Source organism: Amia ocellicauda, chromosome 7 (genome assembly GCF_036373705.1).
Source record: "Amia ocellicauda isolate fAmiCal2 chromosome 7, fAmiCal2.hap1, whole genome shotgun sequence".
Lineage (NCBI taxonomy): Eukaryota > Metazoa > Chordata > Actinopteri > Amiiformes > Amiidae > Amia > Amia ocellicauda.
The window spans coordinates 8,433,381-8,449,936 of record NC_089856.1 but is presented as its reverse complement, the minus strand read 5'-3'; the positions used below and the strand labels follow the sequence as shown (position 1 = coordinate 8,449,936).

The following is a 16,556-nucleotide window of genomic DNA, read 5'->3' as shown; positions in this document are numbered from 1 at the left end:
GAGGAGGCAGAGTTAGCCTTCTGGCACTGGAGGAGCGCAGTGGTCTGGAGGGGATGTATGGAGAGACGAGTGTCTGAAGGTAGCTTGGTGCAGTGTGGTCAAGAGAGCGGTAGGTGAGGGTCAAAGTCATGAACTGAATGCGTGCCGCTATCGGGAGCCAGTGGAGGGAGCGGAGCAGTGGAGTAGCATGTGCGAATCGTGGCAGAGAGAATACCAGATGAGCCACAGAGTTCTGGATGAGCTGGAGTGGGCGGGTAGTGGATGCAGGCAGGCCGGCCAGGAGGGAGTTGCAGTAGTCCAGGCGGGAGAGGACCAGTGACTGGACGAGTAGCTGAGTTGAGTAGTGGGTGAGAAAGGGACGGATCCGGTGTATGTTGCTCAGGAAGAATCTGCAGGTGCGCGTCAGCATGGTGATGTGCTGGGAGTAGGAGAGCGCAGGATCGAGGGTGACTCCTAGATTTTTAGCAGAAGAAGAAGGAGAGAGTGTGGTGGATTCCAAGGGGATCGAGATGGGGAGGTCGGCAGAAGGTGAGGAAGAGTGGGGGGAAAAAAGGAGATCTGATTTGGAGAGGTTGAGCTTGAGGTGGTGCGAGTGCATCCAGGCGGAAATGGCAGACAAGCAGGAAGAGATGCGTGAGGGGATGAGAAGGTCAGAAGAGGGAAAAGACAGGAAGATCTGTGCATCATCATCATAGAAGTGGTAGGAGAAACCATGGGGAAGCGATGAGGGGGCCCAGGGAGCGAGTGTAGAGCGAGAACAGGAGCGGGCCCAGGACGAAGCCTTGGGGAAGGCCTGTGAGGACAGGTTGGGGGGTGGATGAGGAGCCTCGCCATGTCACTTGGTAGGACCGGTCGCTGAGGTAGGAGGAGAACCAGGTGAGAGCAGTCCCAGAGATCCCAACGTCAGCGAGGCAGGAGAGGAGGATGGAGTGATCAACGGTGTCAAATGCTGCAGAGAGGTCAAGGAGGATGAGGACTGAGGAGAGGGAGGCCGCCCGAGCACATAATACACACAAGCATCCATGTAGACATCTATCTTTAATTATACACATACACATGCTCTGTTAAGAAAAATCAATGTGATCTCTATACCAAAAACAATGTCAATGTCAAGATAAGTTACAAAGGAGAGCCAAGCGATATCAAACCAGCATTGAGATACACTGATCAGCCATAACATTATGACCACTGACAGGTGAAGTGAATAACACTGATGCGTGGGTCAGTGGGTGGGATATATTAGGCAGCAAGTGAACATTTTGTCCTCAAAGTTGATGTGTTAGAAGCAGGAAAAATGGCGTAAGGATCTGAGCGACTTTGACAAGGGACAAATTGTGATGGCTAGACGACTGGGTCAGAGCATCTCCAAAACTGCGGCTCTTGTGGGGTGTTCCCGGTCTGCAGTGGTCAGTACCTATCAAAAGTGGTCCAAGGAAGGAAAAGCGGTGAACCGGCGACAGGGTCATGGGCGGCCAAGGCTCATTGATGCATGTGGGGAGCAAAGGCTGGCCATGTGGTCCGATCCTTCAGACAAGCTACTGTAGCTCAAATTGCTGAAAAAGTGAATGCTGGTTCTGATAGAAAGGTGTCGGTACACACAGTGCATCACAGTTTGTTGCGTATGGGGCTGCGTAGCCGCAGACCAGTCAGGGTGCACATGCTGAAACCCTGTCCACTGCCGAAAGCGCCTACATCTGTGCATTGAGCATCTGTGGGATGTGCTGGACAAACCAGTCCGATCCATGGAGGCCCCACCTCGGACTTAAAGAATCTGCTGCTAACATCTTGGTGCCAGATACCACAGCACACCTTCAGAGGTCTAGTGGAGTCCATGCCACGACGGGTCAGGGCTGTTTTGGAGGCCAAAGGGGGACCTACACAATATTAGGCAGGTGGTCACAATGTTATGGCTGATCGGTGTACATTGAGAGCCATTAGTCAAATTAGGTGACAGATCAGCTCTATTCAGAGGCAGAGGGAGGTTGCTTTCAAAATGTAAATATTTTGAATGACCTTCCAGTTCTGCATCCAGAAGGGTCATGTGATTTCCACAATTGCAGTGTTAAACAGGAACTCTGCCAGAAACCTGATGGTAAATTGCACCTGATCCAGCAAGGCTGTCTGGTTTCATGCACTGTGCTAGTACAATGTACTGGTTAAAAAAAGCTGCATTCATAAGGGTATACTACAGTTTGTCTATTCGTATTAAACCCATGAATGTGACTGACCAAACACACATTAATAACTATGGACTGCACAGGTATGAAGGTCCCTGCTTTAAAGTTACTGTTATAGTGTGAAAATCTGACACTGTTGTCCTGCATATGTCCTACAAACCTATTCCCCAATTACTATTTTTAAAAGGCAGTGTAATGCACAATCGAATAATTGGTTTAGTACTGAATATGACATTTTAGAGCAGTGGTTCTCAAGCCTGGTACAGGAGGACCACCTATCCTTTGTGTTTGTGTTCCAGCTGAGCTTACTTAACTGAACTACTTAATTGAACCCTTAATTGAAGTAATTTGCTTACATTTAACTTTGTAAATTGTGTAACTGTTAAAAAGTTGGTTTCTTAATAACTTCCTTATACAATTTTATACATAACTTAAAATCCCTACTGTAAAATAATCAAAAGGTTTGGATTTAGGAAATTAGCTAAATTTAAGGGTTAAGTAATTGAGAGCTCAGTTGGAACAAAAACCAGCAGGCTCGGGGGTCCTCCAGGACCAGTGTTATGAACTGGTTTAGAGGGGCTTCATCGCAGACCCACAATCATCCAGGCGGTTCTGGGAATTGCTGTGTGGTGTGAGCCCGGCTCTGTTTCCTTGCAGACCCCTGAGCAGCTGGTGAGTGCAGGCCAGTCTCGCTCAGTGCAGGAGAAGCAGAAGGATGCCCAGGAGCTGGAGGTGCTGCGGCAGAAAGAGATCGCAGAGAAGAGGAGTCGGGTGCTGCAGAGAGGAAGCAGGTACTGCACAACTGCCCCCAACCCCACTGCACACAGAAAACATGCTCAAACACCGAGAGGTGGCACCTTACACTGCAAGACAGACTCGGTTTACTCATTCTTTTTTAAGTTTAGTTTTCCTTTCTCGTTAGTATTTATTTTAACATACTCTTTGAGATCCTAATCAACCCCAAACCTTTATTTCCTCACACTTTTTCCCAAATTGTGTAATTGGAATAGATTGACTAGTAAACTCTCCCATCCATCCATTTTATTTTATTTATGTATGGGTTAAGTGCTGATCTGCTGCAGCCATTTCCTGGATGAATATTCACAGCTGCTGTAGTAATTTTCACCATCGGTTGGTGGGCTTTTCAAAAGCTTTTAACCACGGATCGCTTCAATTGCTAAAACCTAAAATACCTTGGAGAGCCTGTTAATTCCCCTTTTTGTGAAGATGTTTTTCTCACAGCTCGTATTATGACTTTGGGCTCTTGACTATTCAGAAATGTTAATTCTATCTCTCCCTCTCTGTGTGTCACAGGCACTCCCGATTTGGAGGCTCCTATGTTGTCCAAGGATTGAAGTCACTGGGGGACAAAGACGTCATCTATCACAAGGGGCTGCACAATGTGAGCACAGAGTGAACACAGCTACACTCCTGTTACTAGTTAGCTGAGAACAAATATACAATCCGTTAGTCTGTACTGGTCTTCTGTAAATTTACAGTTAAATGAACATCATGTAGGTTGGCTAATATAAAGCACTGTAAATGTTATTCATTTTCTGTGAGAGTGCAGATGAACATTTTCTGTTTTAAAAATGGGAATCGTGAAAATTACAAAGCATCTTAATTAGTTTTCTAATATAAAAACAATCACACTTCACTGTGTTAATATAGTCTGCGTTTGCTTTAGTTTATTTTTATTTTTTTTCAAAATACGTCTATTAAAGACAATATCTGGACTACAAAGCCTTTCAGATGGTCAGTATGGACTGCTCTTGAATGAGCCTGGGACAAATACCAAACAAATGCACACTAAATGAATGTATTTTCAATTTAGTACCTTATTCTATTTTCCAAGAGGCTGATAAAGCTTTCACTGCCTTCTCTAAGTAATCAGTACTGGGTGTCTGTGGAGAGTGGGGGATGGGGTGCCCTGGCTGTGTGTTTTAAGTGTTCTTCTGTCCCCTTGCAGTTCAAGAACTACAGCCACGACATGGGCAAGGCAGTGCGCAGGGTGCCCAAGCGGCGACAGCGGGCGAGGGACCCAGAGAACTGCCGGAGGTCGGCGCTGAACGTGCGGCTGTTCCTCAGGGAGTTCTGCATCGACTTCCTGGAGAACTGCTACAACCGCCTCATGTACCTGGTCAAGGTGAGGAGCTACCACTGTGCAAGTGCAGCAAAAACAATGTGTATGGCTGTGAGGGGGCATTGGAGAAGCAGAAAGGAAGAATGACACTGGACACTAGAATCGAATGACTCCTGCAGGGAATCTACATGAAGCAGTAGGAAGTACCCGTTACAAAAATACATACTAGTGATGGGCTACAAATACTCAAGCAACTTTATATAGGTTAATCAGTCTAAATTTCAAGCACAACTAAACTTAATCAACCAGTTTTTCAACAGCTTTGAAGTGCTGTAACATTTGTTAGATCATGTAAGTGATCAGCTGATGAGAGAATTCACACAAGCTTCAGAGATATATTATATAACTAACCTATCTCGGGGGTTGTGGCAGGGTTTTGATGACCCATATAAAATCTACGCCTTCCCCCCCAGCCTTAATTATGATTTCCCTGTATGGTAAATTGGAAAAAGAGAAGGTCCTATCTTGTGTGCAGTGTTGAAATGTTGGAGTGTGTCAGGTGGCTTCCAAATCCAGTGTTGTCTTTTTGTGACTGAGTAACTGAGCTCTTAGTTACTCAAATGGTGCTGTTGGAACTTTAAACTTAAAAAGAATAGTGGCACACTTTTAGCTCATTAAGGGGTTATTGAACTGAGAATAAGATTGATGTACATCGTTGTGTCATGCTGAGCTCTCTCTCACCCCCTGCAGGACGGGCTGTTGCGGGAGAAAGCGCAGCAGCATGACGAGACGTACTACCTGTGGGCATTGGCCTTCTTCATGGGCTTCAACCGCAGCCATAACTTCCGCATGGACCTGGTGTCCGAGACTATGTCCGTCCGGACCTTCCACTACATCGAGCGCAACCTCACCAACTACTACGAGATGATGCTGACTGACCGCAAGGAGGCTACTTCTTGGGCACGCAGGTTGGTCTGATTGGGGAGGAGCAGACAGGGGCTGGTGATGCTATCTTGCTTTAGATTAGAATACCTTTGTTCAAATTTCGTTCAGTAATAATCCACATTGTACGGCTGTATTATTAGTGGTTGCCTCTTTTGTTGCCTGCTTCTGACTGGTGAATGACTAACTCCATATGATTGTGTTACCCAGGATGCACCTGGCCCTGAAGGCATACCGGGAGCTGCTGATGACCGTGAATGAGATGGACCACTCACGAGATGACAATATCCGCCAGAGTGCATCTGTCATCAAAAGTGAGGCCACTCTTTGTTTGGTCAGTTTCAGCTGCCCACTGTTTGTGTCTGATTCTGTTACTCTGATTTTGGTAACTTACTCACCACAGGGTACAGGGTCAGTCATTTGGTGTGAGTTGCACCAGTGCTGGGCAGGGTGCAGAGGCTGGGGTATTCTAGTTTTATGGCTTGGCATTTTTTTATTGCTTGGCTCACCCCAATTCTATTTAAACTAACATTTTGTTTGGCACTTGGTTTGACTTTTTGTCTTTGTCAGTTCTTTGTTGGGAGTTGCGTACCGGGAACTAAACAATTGACTTGTAATCAGGACATAGGTGTGTCTTAATGACAACGGATTTCTCCGGTTTCAAAGCAGTGATGTGAAACATACTCGCCGAAAGTCTGCTAATGGCCCAACTTTCTTGTCACAGTTCTCGGCCTCAGGCTTTTCTTGTCCAATGTTTCAGGCAACATCTTCTACCTCATGGAGTACAGGGAGATCTTCCTGACGCTACTGCGGAAATTTGACGAGACCAAGCAGCCCCGCTCCTTCCTGAAGGACCTGGTGGAGGCTGCCCACCTGTTCCTGCGCATGCTGGAGCGCTTCTGCAAGGGCCGCAACAACCTGGTGGTGCAGGTGAGCGTGAGAGGAGTGGGGGGCATCTGGCATGAGAGGGGGTGTCCAGAATGGGGATTCGCCAGAGTCCTGGGCCAGCTAATGTGGGTGCTTGTGTTCTGACTGAATATCTTTCCCTCTCCTTTCGCAGAGGAAGAGGGTAAAGAAGAAGAGGTCCAAAGGCAAAAGGAGAAGTGGCCCTGCTGTGGACAGCTCACCTGAAGCCCTGGAGCAGTGCTGGCAGGTGGTGTCAGAGGAGCTCAAGGCCACAGGCTTCCAGGTCAGTCTCGAGGTGCTTGTGTCAGTCCTACCTGAGGCTTGTGTGTGTTTTCTCTTATCAGCTGTCCACATATCACTACATTCGCAGGCAGTGTGGTACGCCACTTATTACCCATTCTAGGATCTGAACTTAATTGCATCGAACAGGAACATGTCTTTCTTATATGCACTTCCAGTTTGGAATCGCCAAGCGTTTGGCTCAGTTTGGTTATTTTGTTTTACCGATGCCGTAAAGTGATTTCACAGCCTTTCCTTCCTGTAGTTGTCAGAGTCGGTGACAGAGGGCACTGTGCTGTTCGACGCTGCCTCCGAGGTGCCCCTGGAGGAGCAGCGGGCAGAGGCTATGGTGCGGATCCAAGATGCCCTACTGGCTAAACAGGGGCCAGAGGCGTTGGCGCTGATCAGGGCTGCCAGGTCAGAGGTCAACCACGTCTTGCTTCCCAATCACTGAACATAAAGCAGCCAAAAAATCCTCTCTGAGGCCTCAACTCCTCTCTCTCCCTTTGTCCTGTCCAGGGAGGTGTGGCCAGAAGGGGATGTCTTTGGAGCAGCTGATGTAGTAGCTGAGGAAGAGCTTGAGCTCCTGAAACAGATCCTATTTGCCAACCTGCCCAGTAAGTACCACCCACAGGTGAGGCCAGACACATGGGAACTTATGATGGTACTCCAGTCTCTGAGCCTATTCAATACAGGCCTCATTATTGAAATGTTTGACTTTATTCATGGCTGTCTGTTGGAGTCGTGAGGTGTTCTGAAGGTTTGTGATACTGATGTTTGATTTGTTAGGACCAGCCACCACTGAGCCTGTGGAGGAGGAGGAGGAGGTGGGAGAGGGGGAGGAAGAGGAGGAGATTGAATCTGTGCGTGTTTCTGAGGCAGAATTCAACTTCCTGGACTACATTAAGAGGTGAGCCAGTCAGAGCAGCTTTAGCATCCATAAATCAGAGCTCAGCTCTCTCCCTGCCATGTCAAAGTTAGTTACAGCTGGCCTATACCAAGCCCCCTGTGTCCTGGCTTGTTTGTAACTTAATAACCGGACACAACCGGACAAGGCTTTTGTGAGATTTCCCACTATGCTGCTGTGAAAAGCCTTGTAAAAATGAAACATCCCCTCCCTCCTTAGATCCTCTCTATGAATTTCATGTTTTTGTTTTCTCGGTCGTTTCCAGTGTCTGGTAACACACACATTGCTGAAGGACACAGATGTTTGACTGATATAGTTGGTATAAGTGGTCACTAATGAAATTAGTCAAGGAACAGACAAATATCATGGCTGAGCTGGAATTTCAGTGAACTTGTCAAACTCTTAACCTGTGAATTTAGTTTCGATATTGGTGCCATTTAGTTGCCTAAGCAAATGTTACTGGCTTACAGGAGACCTAAAAGCAGATGCAGAAATGACACACACACATGGGTGCAGTGTGCTGGTGTCAAGACAAAACTGAAAACTAAGGGTTAATAGCTTCTTGCAGCATAGAGCCACCTAACCGGGGAAACTGGTTCAGAATGTATGTATCGGAATGAGATTCTCCCCCTATTGGTCCACTAATGCCTCATTCCTCTGTGCCTCTTCACCTGATTTCCTTTAGGCGTTTCCCATACTTTGTACTTTACATCTGATTTTCTCATGTTTAACTCAAGTTTATTTACTTAGATTTGACGTTTTTACACCAAAAACACTTGTGGGTTGGACAGTGCTACACTAGAGCACAAAGTCAAAAATGTCAAAGACCATGTCCGTTTTCTTTAGTTCCCCACCTGTAATTAATTTAAATGAGGCTTTATCGTTACATTGATCTGTAATCAAACAGCGATTTCCGGAGATCTGTTGTGATGTTACCTGCTAAAGCCATTTTTCCCAGTCCCTGAACAGTGTAGGCATCGTTGTGATTGTGTAACTAAAATGAAAGGTTGCACCAAAAATCTAATGGCGATTTCCAAAGTCATAATTTACACCGGTTATTATACTTTAAAGCATGGCTCTGAAACGCTCTTGCCAGAGGGCTGCATTGTCTTCTGGCTGTTGCGCCAACCGAGCTCACAGTAACTTAATGGGCATAATTAGCTGCTTTACGAATTAATCCAGGCAAATGGTTTTAATGGTAGTGCACATTAAACTGAAACCATACTTTAAACCAGCAGCTGTTACAGACTTTAAAACAATGTTATACATGTCTAACTGATAAAATAATTTGGTAGATTAAGTAATTGGGACCCAAGTGAGAGAAAAACTAAAACTGGAGACACTGTGGCCCTCCAGGAACACAGTCTGAAACCCTAGCTTTTAAAGTACGGTTAAAGAAAAATTGAATAACACGATCATATAAATATGCCAATATAATTAACTGTGCAGAACTGTGCTCCTCTCTCGGCCCCTCCAGGTTCGCCAGCCCCAATATCTTGCAGCCCTACCTGCTGCTGCTGAAGAGTTACAATCAGAACAGCACCCACACCAACCATTGCATCGTCCGTATGCTGCACCGCGTGGCCGTCGACCTCAAGATGGATGCCCTGCTCTTCCAACTCTCTGTCTTCTGCCTCTTCAACAAGATCCTGTGCGACCCTGCTGCCACAGCATACAAGGTCAGGGTTGGACTCTCCCGTACTCTCACCATGAAACTATCGACGTTTTGAGAAATATGCTAGTTCTCAAACGGTACTCACTGCCACAGAAGGACAGTCACTCGTACACATTCGCTTACTTCTTTAACTTGCCTCTCTCTGTGACCACAGGAGCTGGTGACCTTCGCTAAGTTCGTGCTGAACCGCTTCTTCGCCCTCGCAGCGAGGAACAACAAGGCCTACGTGGAGCTACTGTTCTGGAAGAACGTGGGTGCCGTGCGGGAAATGACTGAGGGCTACAGCAAAGAGGAGGACAAGTGAGGGTTTTTCTCTCAGTCACTGCTTCACAGTCCCACCCTGTATGGGGGATGTGGGGGGAAAAAAAAATCACATTGGCCTATATACACTCACCTAAAGGATTATTAGGAACACCTGTTCAATTTCTCATTAATGCAATTATCTAACCAACCAATCACATGGCAGTTGCTTCAATGCATTTAGGGGTGTGGTCCTGGTCAAGACAATCTCCTGAACTCCAAACTCAATGTCTGAATGGGAAAGAAAGGTGATTTAAGCAATTTTGAGCGTGGCATGGTTGTTGGTGCCAGACGGGCCGGTCTGAGTATTTCACAATCTGCTCAGTTACTGGGATTTTCACGCACAACCATTTCTAGGGTTTACAAAGAATGGTGTGAAAAGGGAAAAACATCCAGTATGTGTCAGTCCTGTGGGCCAAAATGCCTTGTTGATGCTAGAGGTCAGAGGAGAATGGGCCGACTGATTCAAGCTGATAGAAGAGCAACTTTGACTGAAATAACCACTCGTTACAACCGAGGTATGCAGCAAAGCATTTGTGAAGCCACAACACGTACAACCTTGAGGCGGATGGGCTACAACAGCAGAAGACCCCACCGGGTACCACTCATCTCCACTACAAATAGGAAAAAGAGGCTACAATTTGCACAAGCTCACCAAAATTGGACAGTTGAAGACTGGAAAAATTTTGCCTGGTCTGATGAGTCTCGATTTCTGTTGAGACATCCAGATGGTAGAGTCAGAATTTGGCGTAAACAGAATGAGAACATGGATCCATCATGCCTTGTTACCACTGTGCAGGCTGGTGGTGGTGGTGTAATGGTGTGGGGGATGTTTTCTTGGCACACTTTAGGCCCCTTAGTGCCAATTGGGCATCGTTTAAATGCCACGGCCTACCTGAGCATTGTTTCTGACCATGTCCATCCCTTTATGACCACCATGTACCCATCCTCTGATGGCTACTTCCAGCAGGATAATGCACCATGTCACAAAGGTCGAATCATTTCAAATTGGTTCCTTGAACATGACAATGAGTTCCCTGTACTAAACTGGCCCCCACAGTCACCAGATCTCAACCCAATAGAGCATCTTTGGGATGTGGTGGAACGGGAGCTTCGTGCCCTGGATGTGCATCCCACAAATCTCCATCAACTGTAAGATGCTATCCTATCAATATGGGCCAACATTTCTAAAGAATGCTTTCAGCACCTTGTTGAATCAATGCCACGTAGAATTAAGGCAGTTCTGAAGGCGAAAGGGGGTCAAACACAGTATTAGTATGGTGTTCCTAATAATCCTTTAGGTGAGTGTATATATGACATTGCAATTGACCAGCAATCACTTAGACTGTGGCTTTATATGTACATGTAAATCCTGCTTTACTGATGTAGAGCTGGCTGAGGCTAATCTAGAATAATGGTGAAAGTTCCATTACCTGCTACATTTTAATATCTGCTTCCTGATTGGTTAAAATGTTCTCTCACTTATTCTTCTCAGACAGGAGTCAAAGAAGCGAGTGACGTGGTCTTCAGAAGAAGAGGCGGAACTCGGGAAGCTGTACCTGGAGCACCGTGACTCTGGAGGTGAGTCGGTCTTTCTGGGACAGTAATCTGCACAGGCAGAGCTGTGCGTCTGTCCTCCAGTGCACATCCGGCTCTTACTCCCTCTCCTTCCATCACTCAGTCCTTTCCTTTTTCTCTCATTATCTTTTCCCTCCATTATTCTTCACTCACTCTCATACTCTCATGCTTATCACTCAATGACACGTTTAAACTTAATTCAGAAGAGCTTGAATGGCATGACAAGACTATAAATGTTCTGGCAAAGAATTACTCTCTCTCTCTCAAACAGATGCAGACGTTGTCGAGACCCTGCTCCCCATCCTCAGTAATCCATCCTGGACCCGGCGGCAGGTTGTCCAGCAGCTGGTGAACCTGGGCTTGGTAGACAGTGTGAAGGACCTGAAGAAACAAAGGTGAGAACATAAACACATGGCTGCTCCAAAGTATCATTGGGTAGTCCAAGACTATAGCTAATCTGTGTAACCAACCTGTAATGTGCACACAAGGAAACTAGACATTATGACCTGTTGAGCTGCTCATTCTAAGGAAATGAAGCAGTGCTATGGCAGGGGATTGATCCTTTCCTCTCCTTCTCCCTCTTCCTCAGTAGGAAGGGTACTCGGATCGTCCTGTGGACAGAGGACCAGGAGCTGGAGCTGCAGACCCTGTTCGAGGAGTTCAGTGAATCAGATGGTATGTCAACTTGGCTGAGCCTTAAACACCCCTCTTTTCCCCCCTCGGTACAGAGGGACAATGTCAAATCCCCTTACCCCACCACTGTAGTCCAAGAAGGGGCTGTGAAGCCCAAAGAAATTCTGAAGCCGCACCTCAGTATGAAGACAACAGACATTATGATGTAGCAGGAGAAAATTACGCTGCAGTCCTTTACACAATCAACATCGGCTCTGAAACACGGACTGAAATGTCGGGTTATAAAGGTTTGCCACCCCAGATTTCAGTGTGTGACTGTTGCCTTGTGGGGACATACACCAATCAGCCATAACATTATGACCACTGACAGGTGAAGTGAATAACACTGATAATCTCGTTATCATGGCACCTGTCACTGGGTGGGATATATTAGGCAGCAAGTGAACATTTTGTCCTCAAAGTTGATGTGTTAGAACCAGGAAAAATGGGCAAGCTCTTGTGGGGTGTTCCAGGTCTGCAGTGGTCAGTACCTATCAAAAGTGGTCCAAGGAAGGAAAAGCAGTGAACCGGCGACAGGGTCATGGGCGGCCAAGGCTCATTGATGCATGTGGGGAGCAAAGGCTGGCCTGTGTGGTCCGATCCTACAGACAAGCTACTGTAGCTCAAATTGCTGAAAAAGTGAATGCTGGTTCTGATAGAAAGGTGTCGGAACACACAGTGCATCACAGTTTGTTGCGTATGGGGCTGCGTAGCCGCAGACCAGTCAGGGTGCCTATGCTGAAACCCTGTCCACTGCCGAAAGCGCCTACATCTGTGCATTGAGCATCTGTGGGATGTGCTGGACAAACGAGTCCAATCCATGGAGGCCCCACCTCGCAAGTTACAGGACTTAAAGGATCTGCTGCTAACGTCTTGGTGCCAGATACCACAGCACACCTTCAGAGGTCTAGTGGAGTCCATGCCTTGACGGGTCAGGGCTGTTTTGGCGGCAAAAGGGGGTCCTACACAATATTAGGCAGGTGGTCATAATGTTATGGCTGATCAGTGTATATCCCAATGCAGTTTGGATCACAGATGGTGTACATCTCCCCTGTTGTCTGACCAGGCCTGTCTGTGTACGCACTGTGCTCTTTCAGATATCCTGGGCAACATCCTGAAGAAGATCACAGCCAAGCGCTCCCGTGCCCGTGTGGTGGACAAACTGCTGAGCCTGGGGCTGGTGTCAGACCGGAAAGAGCTGTACAAGAAGAGGCGCCCCCGAGCCGCGGGCAAGAGCTCTGGCATGGTGAGATCACACACACTCTGCGTGCCAGAGTATAAAACTGTATTTACAGCACTTCATAATGTAGCTGTTTGTGAAAACTGTAAGTTACCCTGGGTAAGGGTGTCTGCCAAGAAAGAAAAAAATAATGCAGACTTCATACCCCCCTCTCCACAGACGGAAGATGAGTTTTTCTCTGATCTGGCTGGGGAGACACAGAATGACCCTTCAGATGAGGAGGAGGAGGAAGAGGAGGAGGAGGAGAGCGAGGGGGAGGAGAGTGAGGAGCAGGAGCAGAGAGACGAGCCTCGGGAGAGAGAGGGCAAACGCAGGGTGGCAGCTAGCCAAGGGAGGACAGATGGCAATCTGGTGACCCTTGTGCAGAAACTACGGCAAGAAGGTAAGGTCAATCAGAGACTTAAAACTGGAGCTCCCTTCCTGACTGGAATTGTTGGGGCCGTATTGAACAAAGTATTGAGAATATGTTGGTTATGATTTTATGAGCAGTAGTCATGGCAGACAAGTGAGCAAATAAATGCAGCCAAGTCCCTTTCTCTCAAGCAGAAAATAATGGGTAGAGTCAGGGTGTGTATAGCACAAGCATACAATGTTAGGAAAAGAAAAGTAAAGCTTGCATATGGGGCAAACTAAATCCCAGTGTTGATTCTGAAATACTATTGACTGTTTCACTTGGGGCGGCCAGGGAGAGAGGACGACTATGCTTGACGTGATGGCTCAGTACCCAAGAGTATCAGTCCTGTAGTCCTCCACAGCCAGGCATACTGAAGACTGGCTGGACAATGAGATGTCTACATGAGATCAATTGGGTTTAGTTTTATAGAAGTCTTCACCAAACTTGAGTAACATCTGTATGAAGGTTGTGTTGTTGTGTTTCAAAAGGACAGTGGTCTCCCACCCTGGTCCCTGAGAGACCAGAACCCTCAATCGTTTTAGGGGGTCTCTTCAATCAGTGTGGAAAGATCACATTAAACCAGACTTGAAAATTTAAGAAAACAAATGTATTATGAGGAGAGAAATCATGGTGATCAAAAAGGTCTAGATAAGGAAACTCTTACAATTCATATAAAATAGAAAATGCTTAAAATGTCTCCCATTGCCATGTGCTGCAAAGCGTGCATTGTGCATGTGAATCGGATTATTCAAAGGACCATTCTTCCGTGGAAAGAAAAGCAGTGTGACTAGTCTGTCTCTGTCTCTGCAGGTCTCTCGGGACCCCTGCTGTGGCTGCAGAACTGCTTGAACAGAACGGCAGATGACCGTGAAGAGGATGGTGGGTGTCTGCTTCTCATACTAAAAGATATTCTGATTACACCATTTGTATCTGAGTTACTGCTAATGGGGGCAGTGCAGTGCTACCCTTCTAAATACTTATTGTAGTAACTCATTCCTTTATAATCGCACAAGAGAATATAGTGAAAATAAGGTAAGGGGGAGTAAAATGTTAAAGAGCACAGATGTGTGAAACTTCTGTACAAACTGACCGCAGTAAGCAGAATGAATATCTACAATACTCAGATTTGGAGTTAGTAATGCAGCTCTTCCTCACTCCTCCCCTCAGTGTCCCAGCAGTGTGTGTGGAGGAGAGACAGTCATCCAGATAAATAATAAATGTTGACCGCACCCTCCTCCTTCTCCCCCCTAGGCTTGTCCCAGCCTGTTCCCCTGGTCCCTCTCACCGAGGAGAACGAAGATGCAATGGAGAACAAGAGCTTCCACAGGCTGCTGTGCCGAGTGGGCATCCGCAAGCCAGCCAATGAGCAGGTGGGCATATATAAAGCCATATTGGCCAATCAGTGCACAGGGTTAGATGGGAAGTGTGAGAAACAACCATTAAAGCTAGAACTGCTAAGGGTGTCATTTTAACAGGTTACACTTTTATTGGTTTAAATTACTCTGTGGTTGTGAAAGATGCATCTCTCTGTTCTTGACTTTTCCTAAATATGCTCATTAAATACCCTGATGTTTGAAAGGCAGGATTGTAAAAGTTTCTGGCAGTTTGAGGTAAAAAAGTTATTGTCACGTTGACTGACTGCATAGGAAACAATAGTATTTTTTTTTTAATATATACACAGAAGTGTTCATTTTATTTTCATCTAGAAAAAATATTGGCGAATCCAAAGTTATAATAAGTCAATACAAAAATATTGGCTTTGCTTAAATCGTAACTGAATACAGGTATGTGACCACTTTCACAACCTGTCATGCGGTTGTGATTTGTAAACCCAATTACAGTCTTCCAATTTGTTACAGTAAACCCTTCAATGAGTTTTATATGAATGCCGTTTTGTCCAAATGTTTATTTACATGGTTGGTTTGCATATAGTCATTAGAGATCTATACATAGTTTTATAAACCAGACTAAACCAGACAGTATAGGAAACATTTAGTGGTGGTACAAACAAGCCACTTGGGGCCATATTTTCCCAGTTTGTTGAATTATTTACCGGTGAGTAAGACCAGCAGTTTGGATTCCATTTTTTCAATTTTGTAGTTTTTCATATTAAGATCTTTTATGGGGGCTTTTTACTACCATTTTGCCTGTGTCGAGTTAAAAGTAAGTATGTTACAGTAACTCAAAGTATGTTCTCCCCTTATTCACTAGGCCTCTTGTGTGTAAAACCTGTTTCAACTTTTGTGACTCTGGAAAAGTTTAATGATATTTTCCTAAATTAAATGATGTTAATTTACTCTTGCACTAAACCCACAAAGACAAAGACACCTGTAATGGCAGCCTTGCTTGGAGTCACTGTACCTATGCTTCCAATGCTACAGAAGATCCAATACAGTCTTCATTAAGATGTCTTTCTGTGAAGTGTCTGTACAATATATTCTACATCTGAAAATGGTTCAAAAGAAAAGTGCAAGCTGCCTAAAGGAAGGTATTCCCCTGTGCTAGTATGTTGTCTGTGACTCAAGCATTGTTTGTGTGCTGTGATCCTCAGGAGTCGTTCTGGAGGATCCCAGCCAAACTGAACCCGGCCCAGCTGCGAGCGACGGCCGCCTCCCTGTCCGCAGCAGATGAGGGTCCCGCAGGGGGGTCAGAGGGGCAAGAGACCCCCGTGGAGGAGAAGGATGTGGACGACCCTGAGCAGCGAGCTCAAGCCCTTCGAGCCCTGCTGCTCGCCCGCAAGAGGAGGAGACCCCACACTACCTCAACAGGTCAGTCTGTGTGCACTGTACACACGGATGCCCACACACAACATAGCATTCACACTGGTGTTGACTGCCTTTACACACGGTAACTTAATGCCATTGAAATGCACGCAGGGTTTTCTGTTCCTCATTCAAGCTCTCTGTTCTTAATTAGTGGATTTTGGATTTGTTCATCTTTAGCCTCTGATTTGAAGGTACCTATAAAAGCTGGAGGACTGGAGCTCTTTGTGTCTCACTCTCTCTCTCTCCCTCTTTTCAGAAGTTCAGTCCCTAGGGCAGTCTGCAGATGAAGCCCAGGAGTCCACTTCTGACAGCGAGACCACGAGGTGTGCCAGTCTGTTACACTAGACAACCAGTCCTGTGCTTTGTGTCTTCCATTGTGCTCTGGTGCATGTTCTCACTGGTTTGCTTTTCTTAAACCTGAAGTAAATGACGTAGCTTCTTAATAAGCATACGTCCAAGTCTCATATGACTGGTCGAATGAGCAATTTAGGAGAGAACCCACTGTCCCCCCTCTTCACTGACCTGTCCCCCTCTCTCTCTCTCCAGAGTCCCCGAAGCCAGTGTAGAGTGTAAGGCGTCCATGAAAAGGAGCAGAGTTTTGGACAGTGACGAAGAGAGAGGTACCATCCCACTTCACA

The 16,556-nt window shown here is 46.2% G+C and overlaps 1 protein-coding gene across 3 annotated transcripts in view; it reads left to right on the top strand.

Annotated features, from left to right (window-relative positions):
- Positions 1–16,556, top strand: part of timeless (timeless circadian clock) — a 30,782-nt gene that overhangs the window by 12,429 nt on the left and 1,797 nt on the right. For 2 of the 3 annotated variants that reach the window (XM_066708189.1, XM_066708188.1), the window contains exons 9-30: positions 2,835–2,968; positions 3,492–3,579; positions 4,147–4,323; positions 5,011–5,228; positions 5,413–5,516; positions 5,963–6,132; positions 6,263–6,391; positions 6,653–6,804; positions 6,907–7,004; positions 7,177–7,297; positions 8,772–8,973; positions 9,124–9,269; positions 10,765–10,850; positions 11,119–11,242; positions 11,437–11,522; positions 12,617–12,765; positions 12,919–13,141; positions 13,964–14,032; positions 14,405–14,523; positions 15,705–15,921; positions 16,175–16,241; positions 16,465–16,538. In XM_066708189.1, the coding sequence (XP_066564286.1) occupies positions 2,835–2,968; positions 3,492–3,579; positions 4,147–4,323; positions 5,011–5,228; positions 5,413–5,516; positions 5,963–6,132; positions 6,263–6,391; positions 6,653–6,804; positions 6,907–7,004; positions 7,177–7,297; positions 8,772–8,973; positions 9,124–9,269; positions 10,765–10,850; positions 11,119–11,242; positions 11,437–11,522; positions 12,617–12,765; positions 12,919–13,141; positions 13,964–14,032; positions 14,405–14,523; positions 15,705–15,921; positions 16,175–16,241; positions 16,465–16,538 (2,953 nt within the window). The remainder of the gene's footprint in view (positions 1–2,834; positions 2,969–3,491; positions 3,580–4,146; positions 4,324–5,010; positions 5,229–5,412; positions 5,517–5,962; positions 6,133–6,262; positions 6,392–6,652; positions 6,805–6,906; positions 7,005–7,176; positions 7,298–8,771; positions 8,974–9,123; positions 9,270–10,764; positions 10,851–11,118; positions 11,243–11,436; positions 11,523–12,616; positions 12,766–12,918; positions 13,142–13,963; positions 14,033–14,404; positions 14,524–15,704; positions 15,922–16,174; positions 16,242–16,464; positions 16,539–16,556) is intronic. The other variant, XM_066708190.1, reaches the window with a different exon arrangement.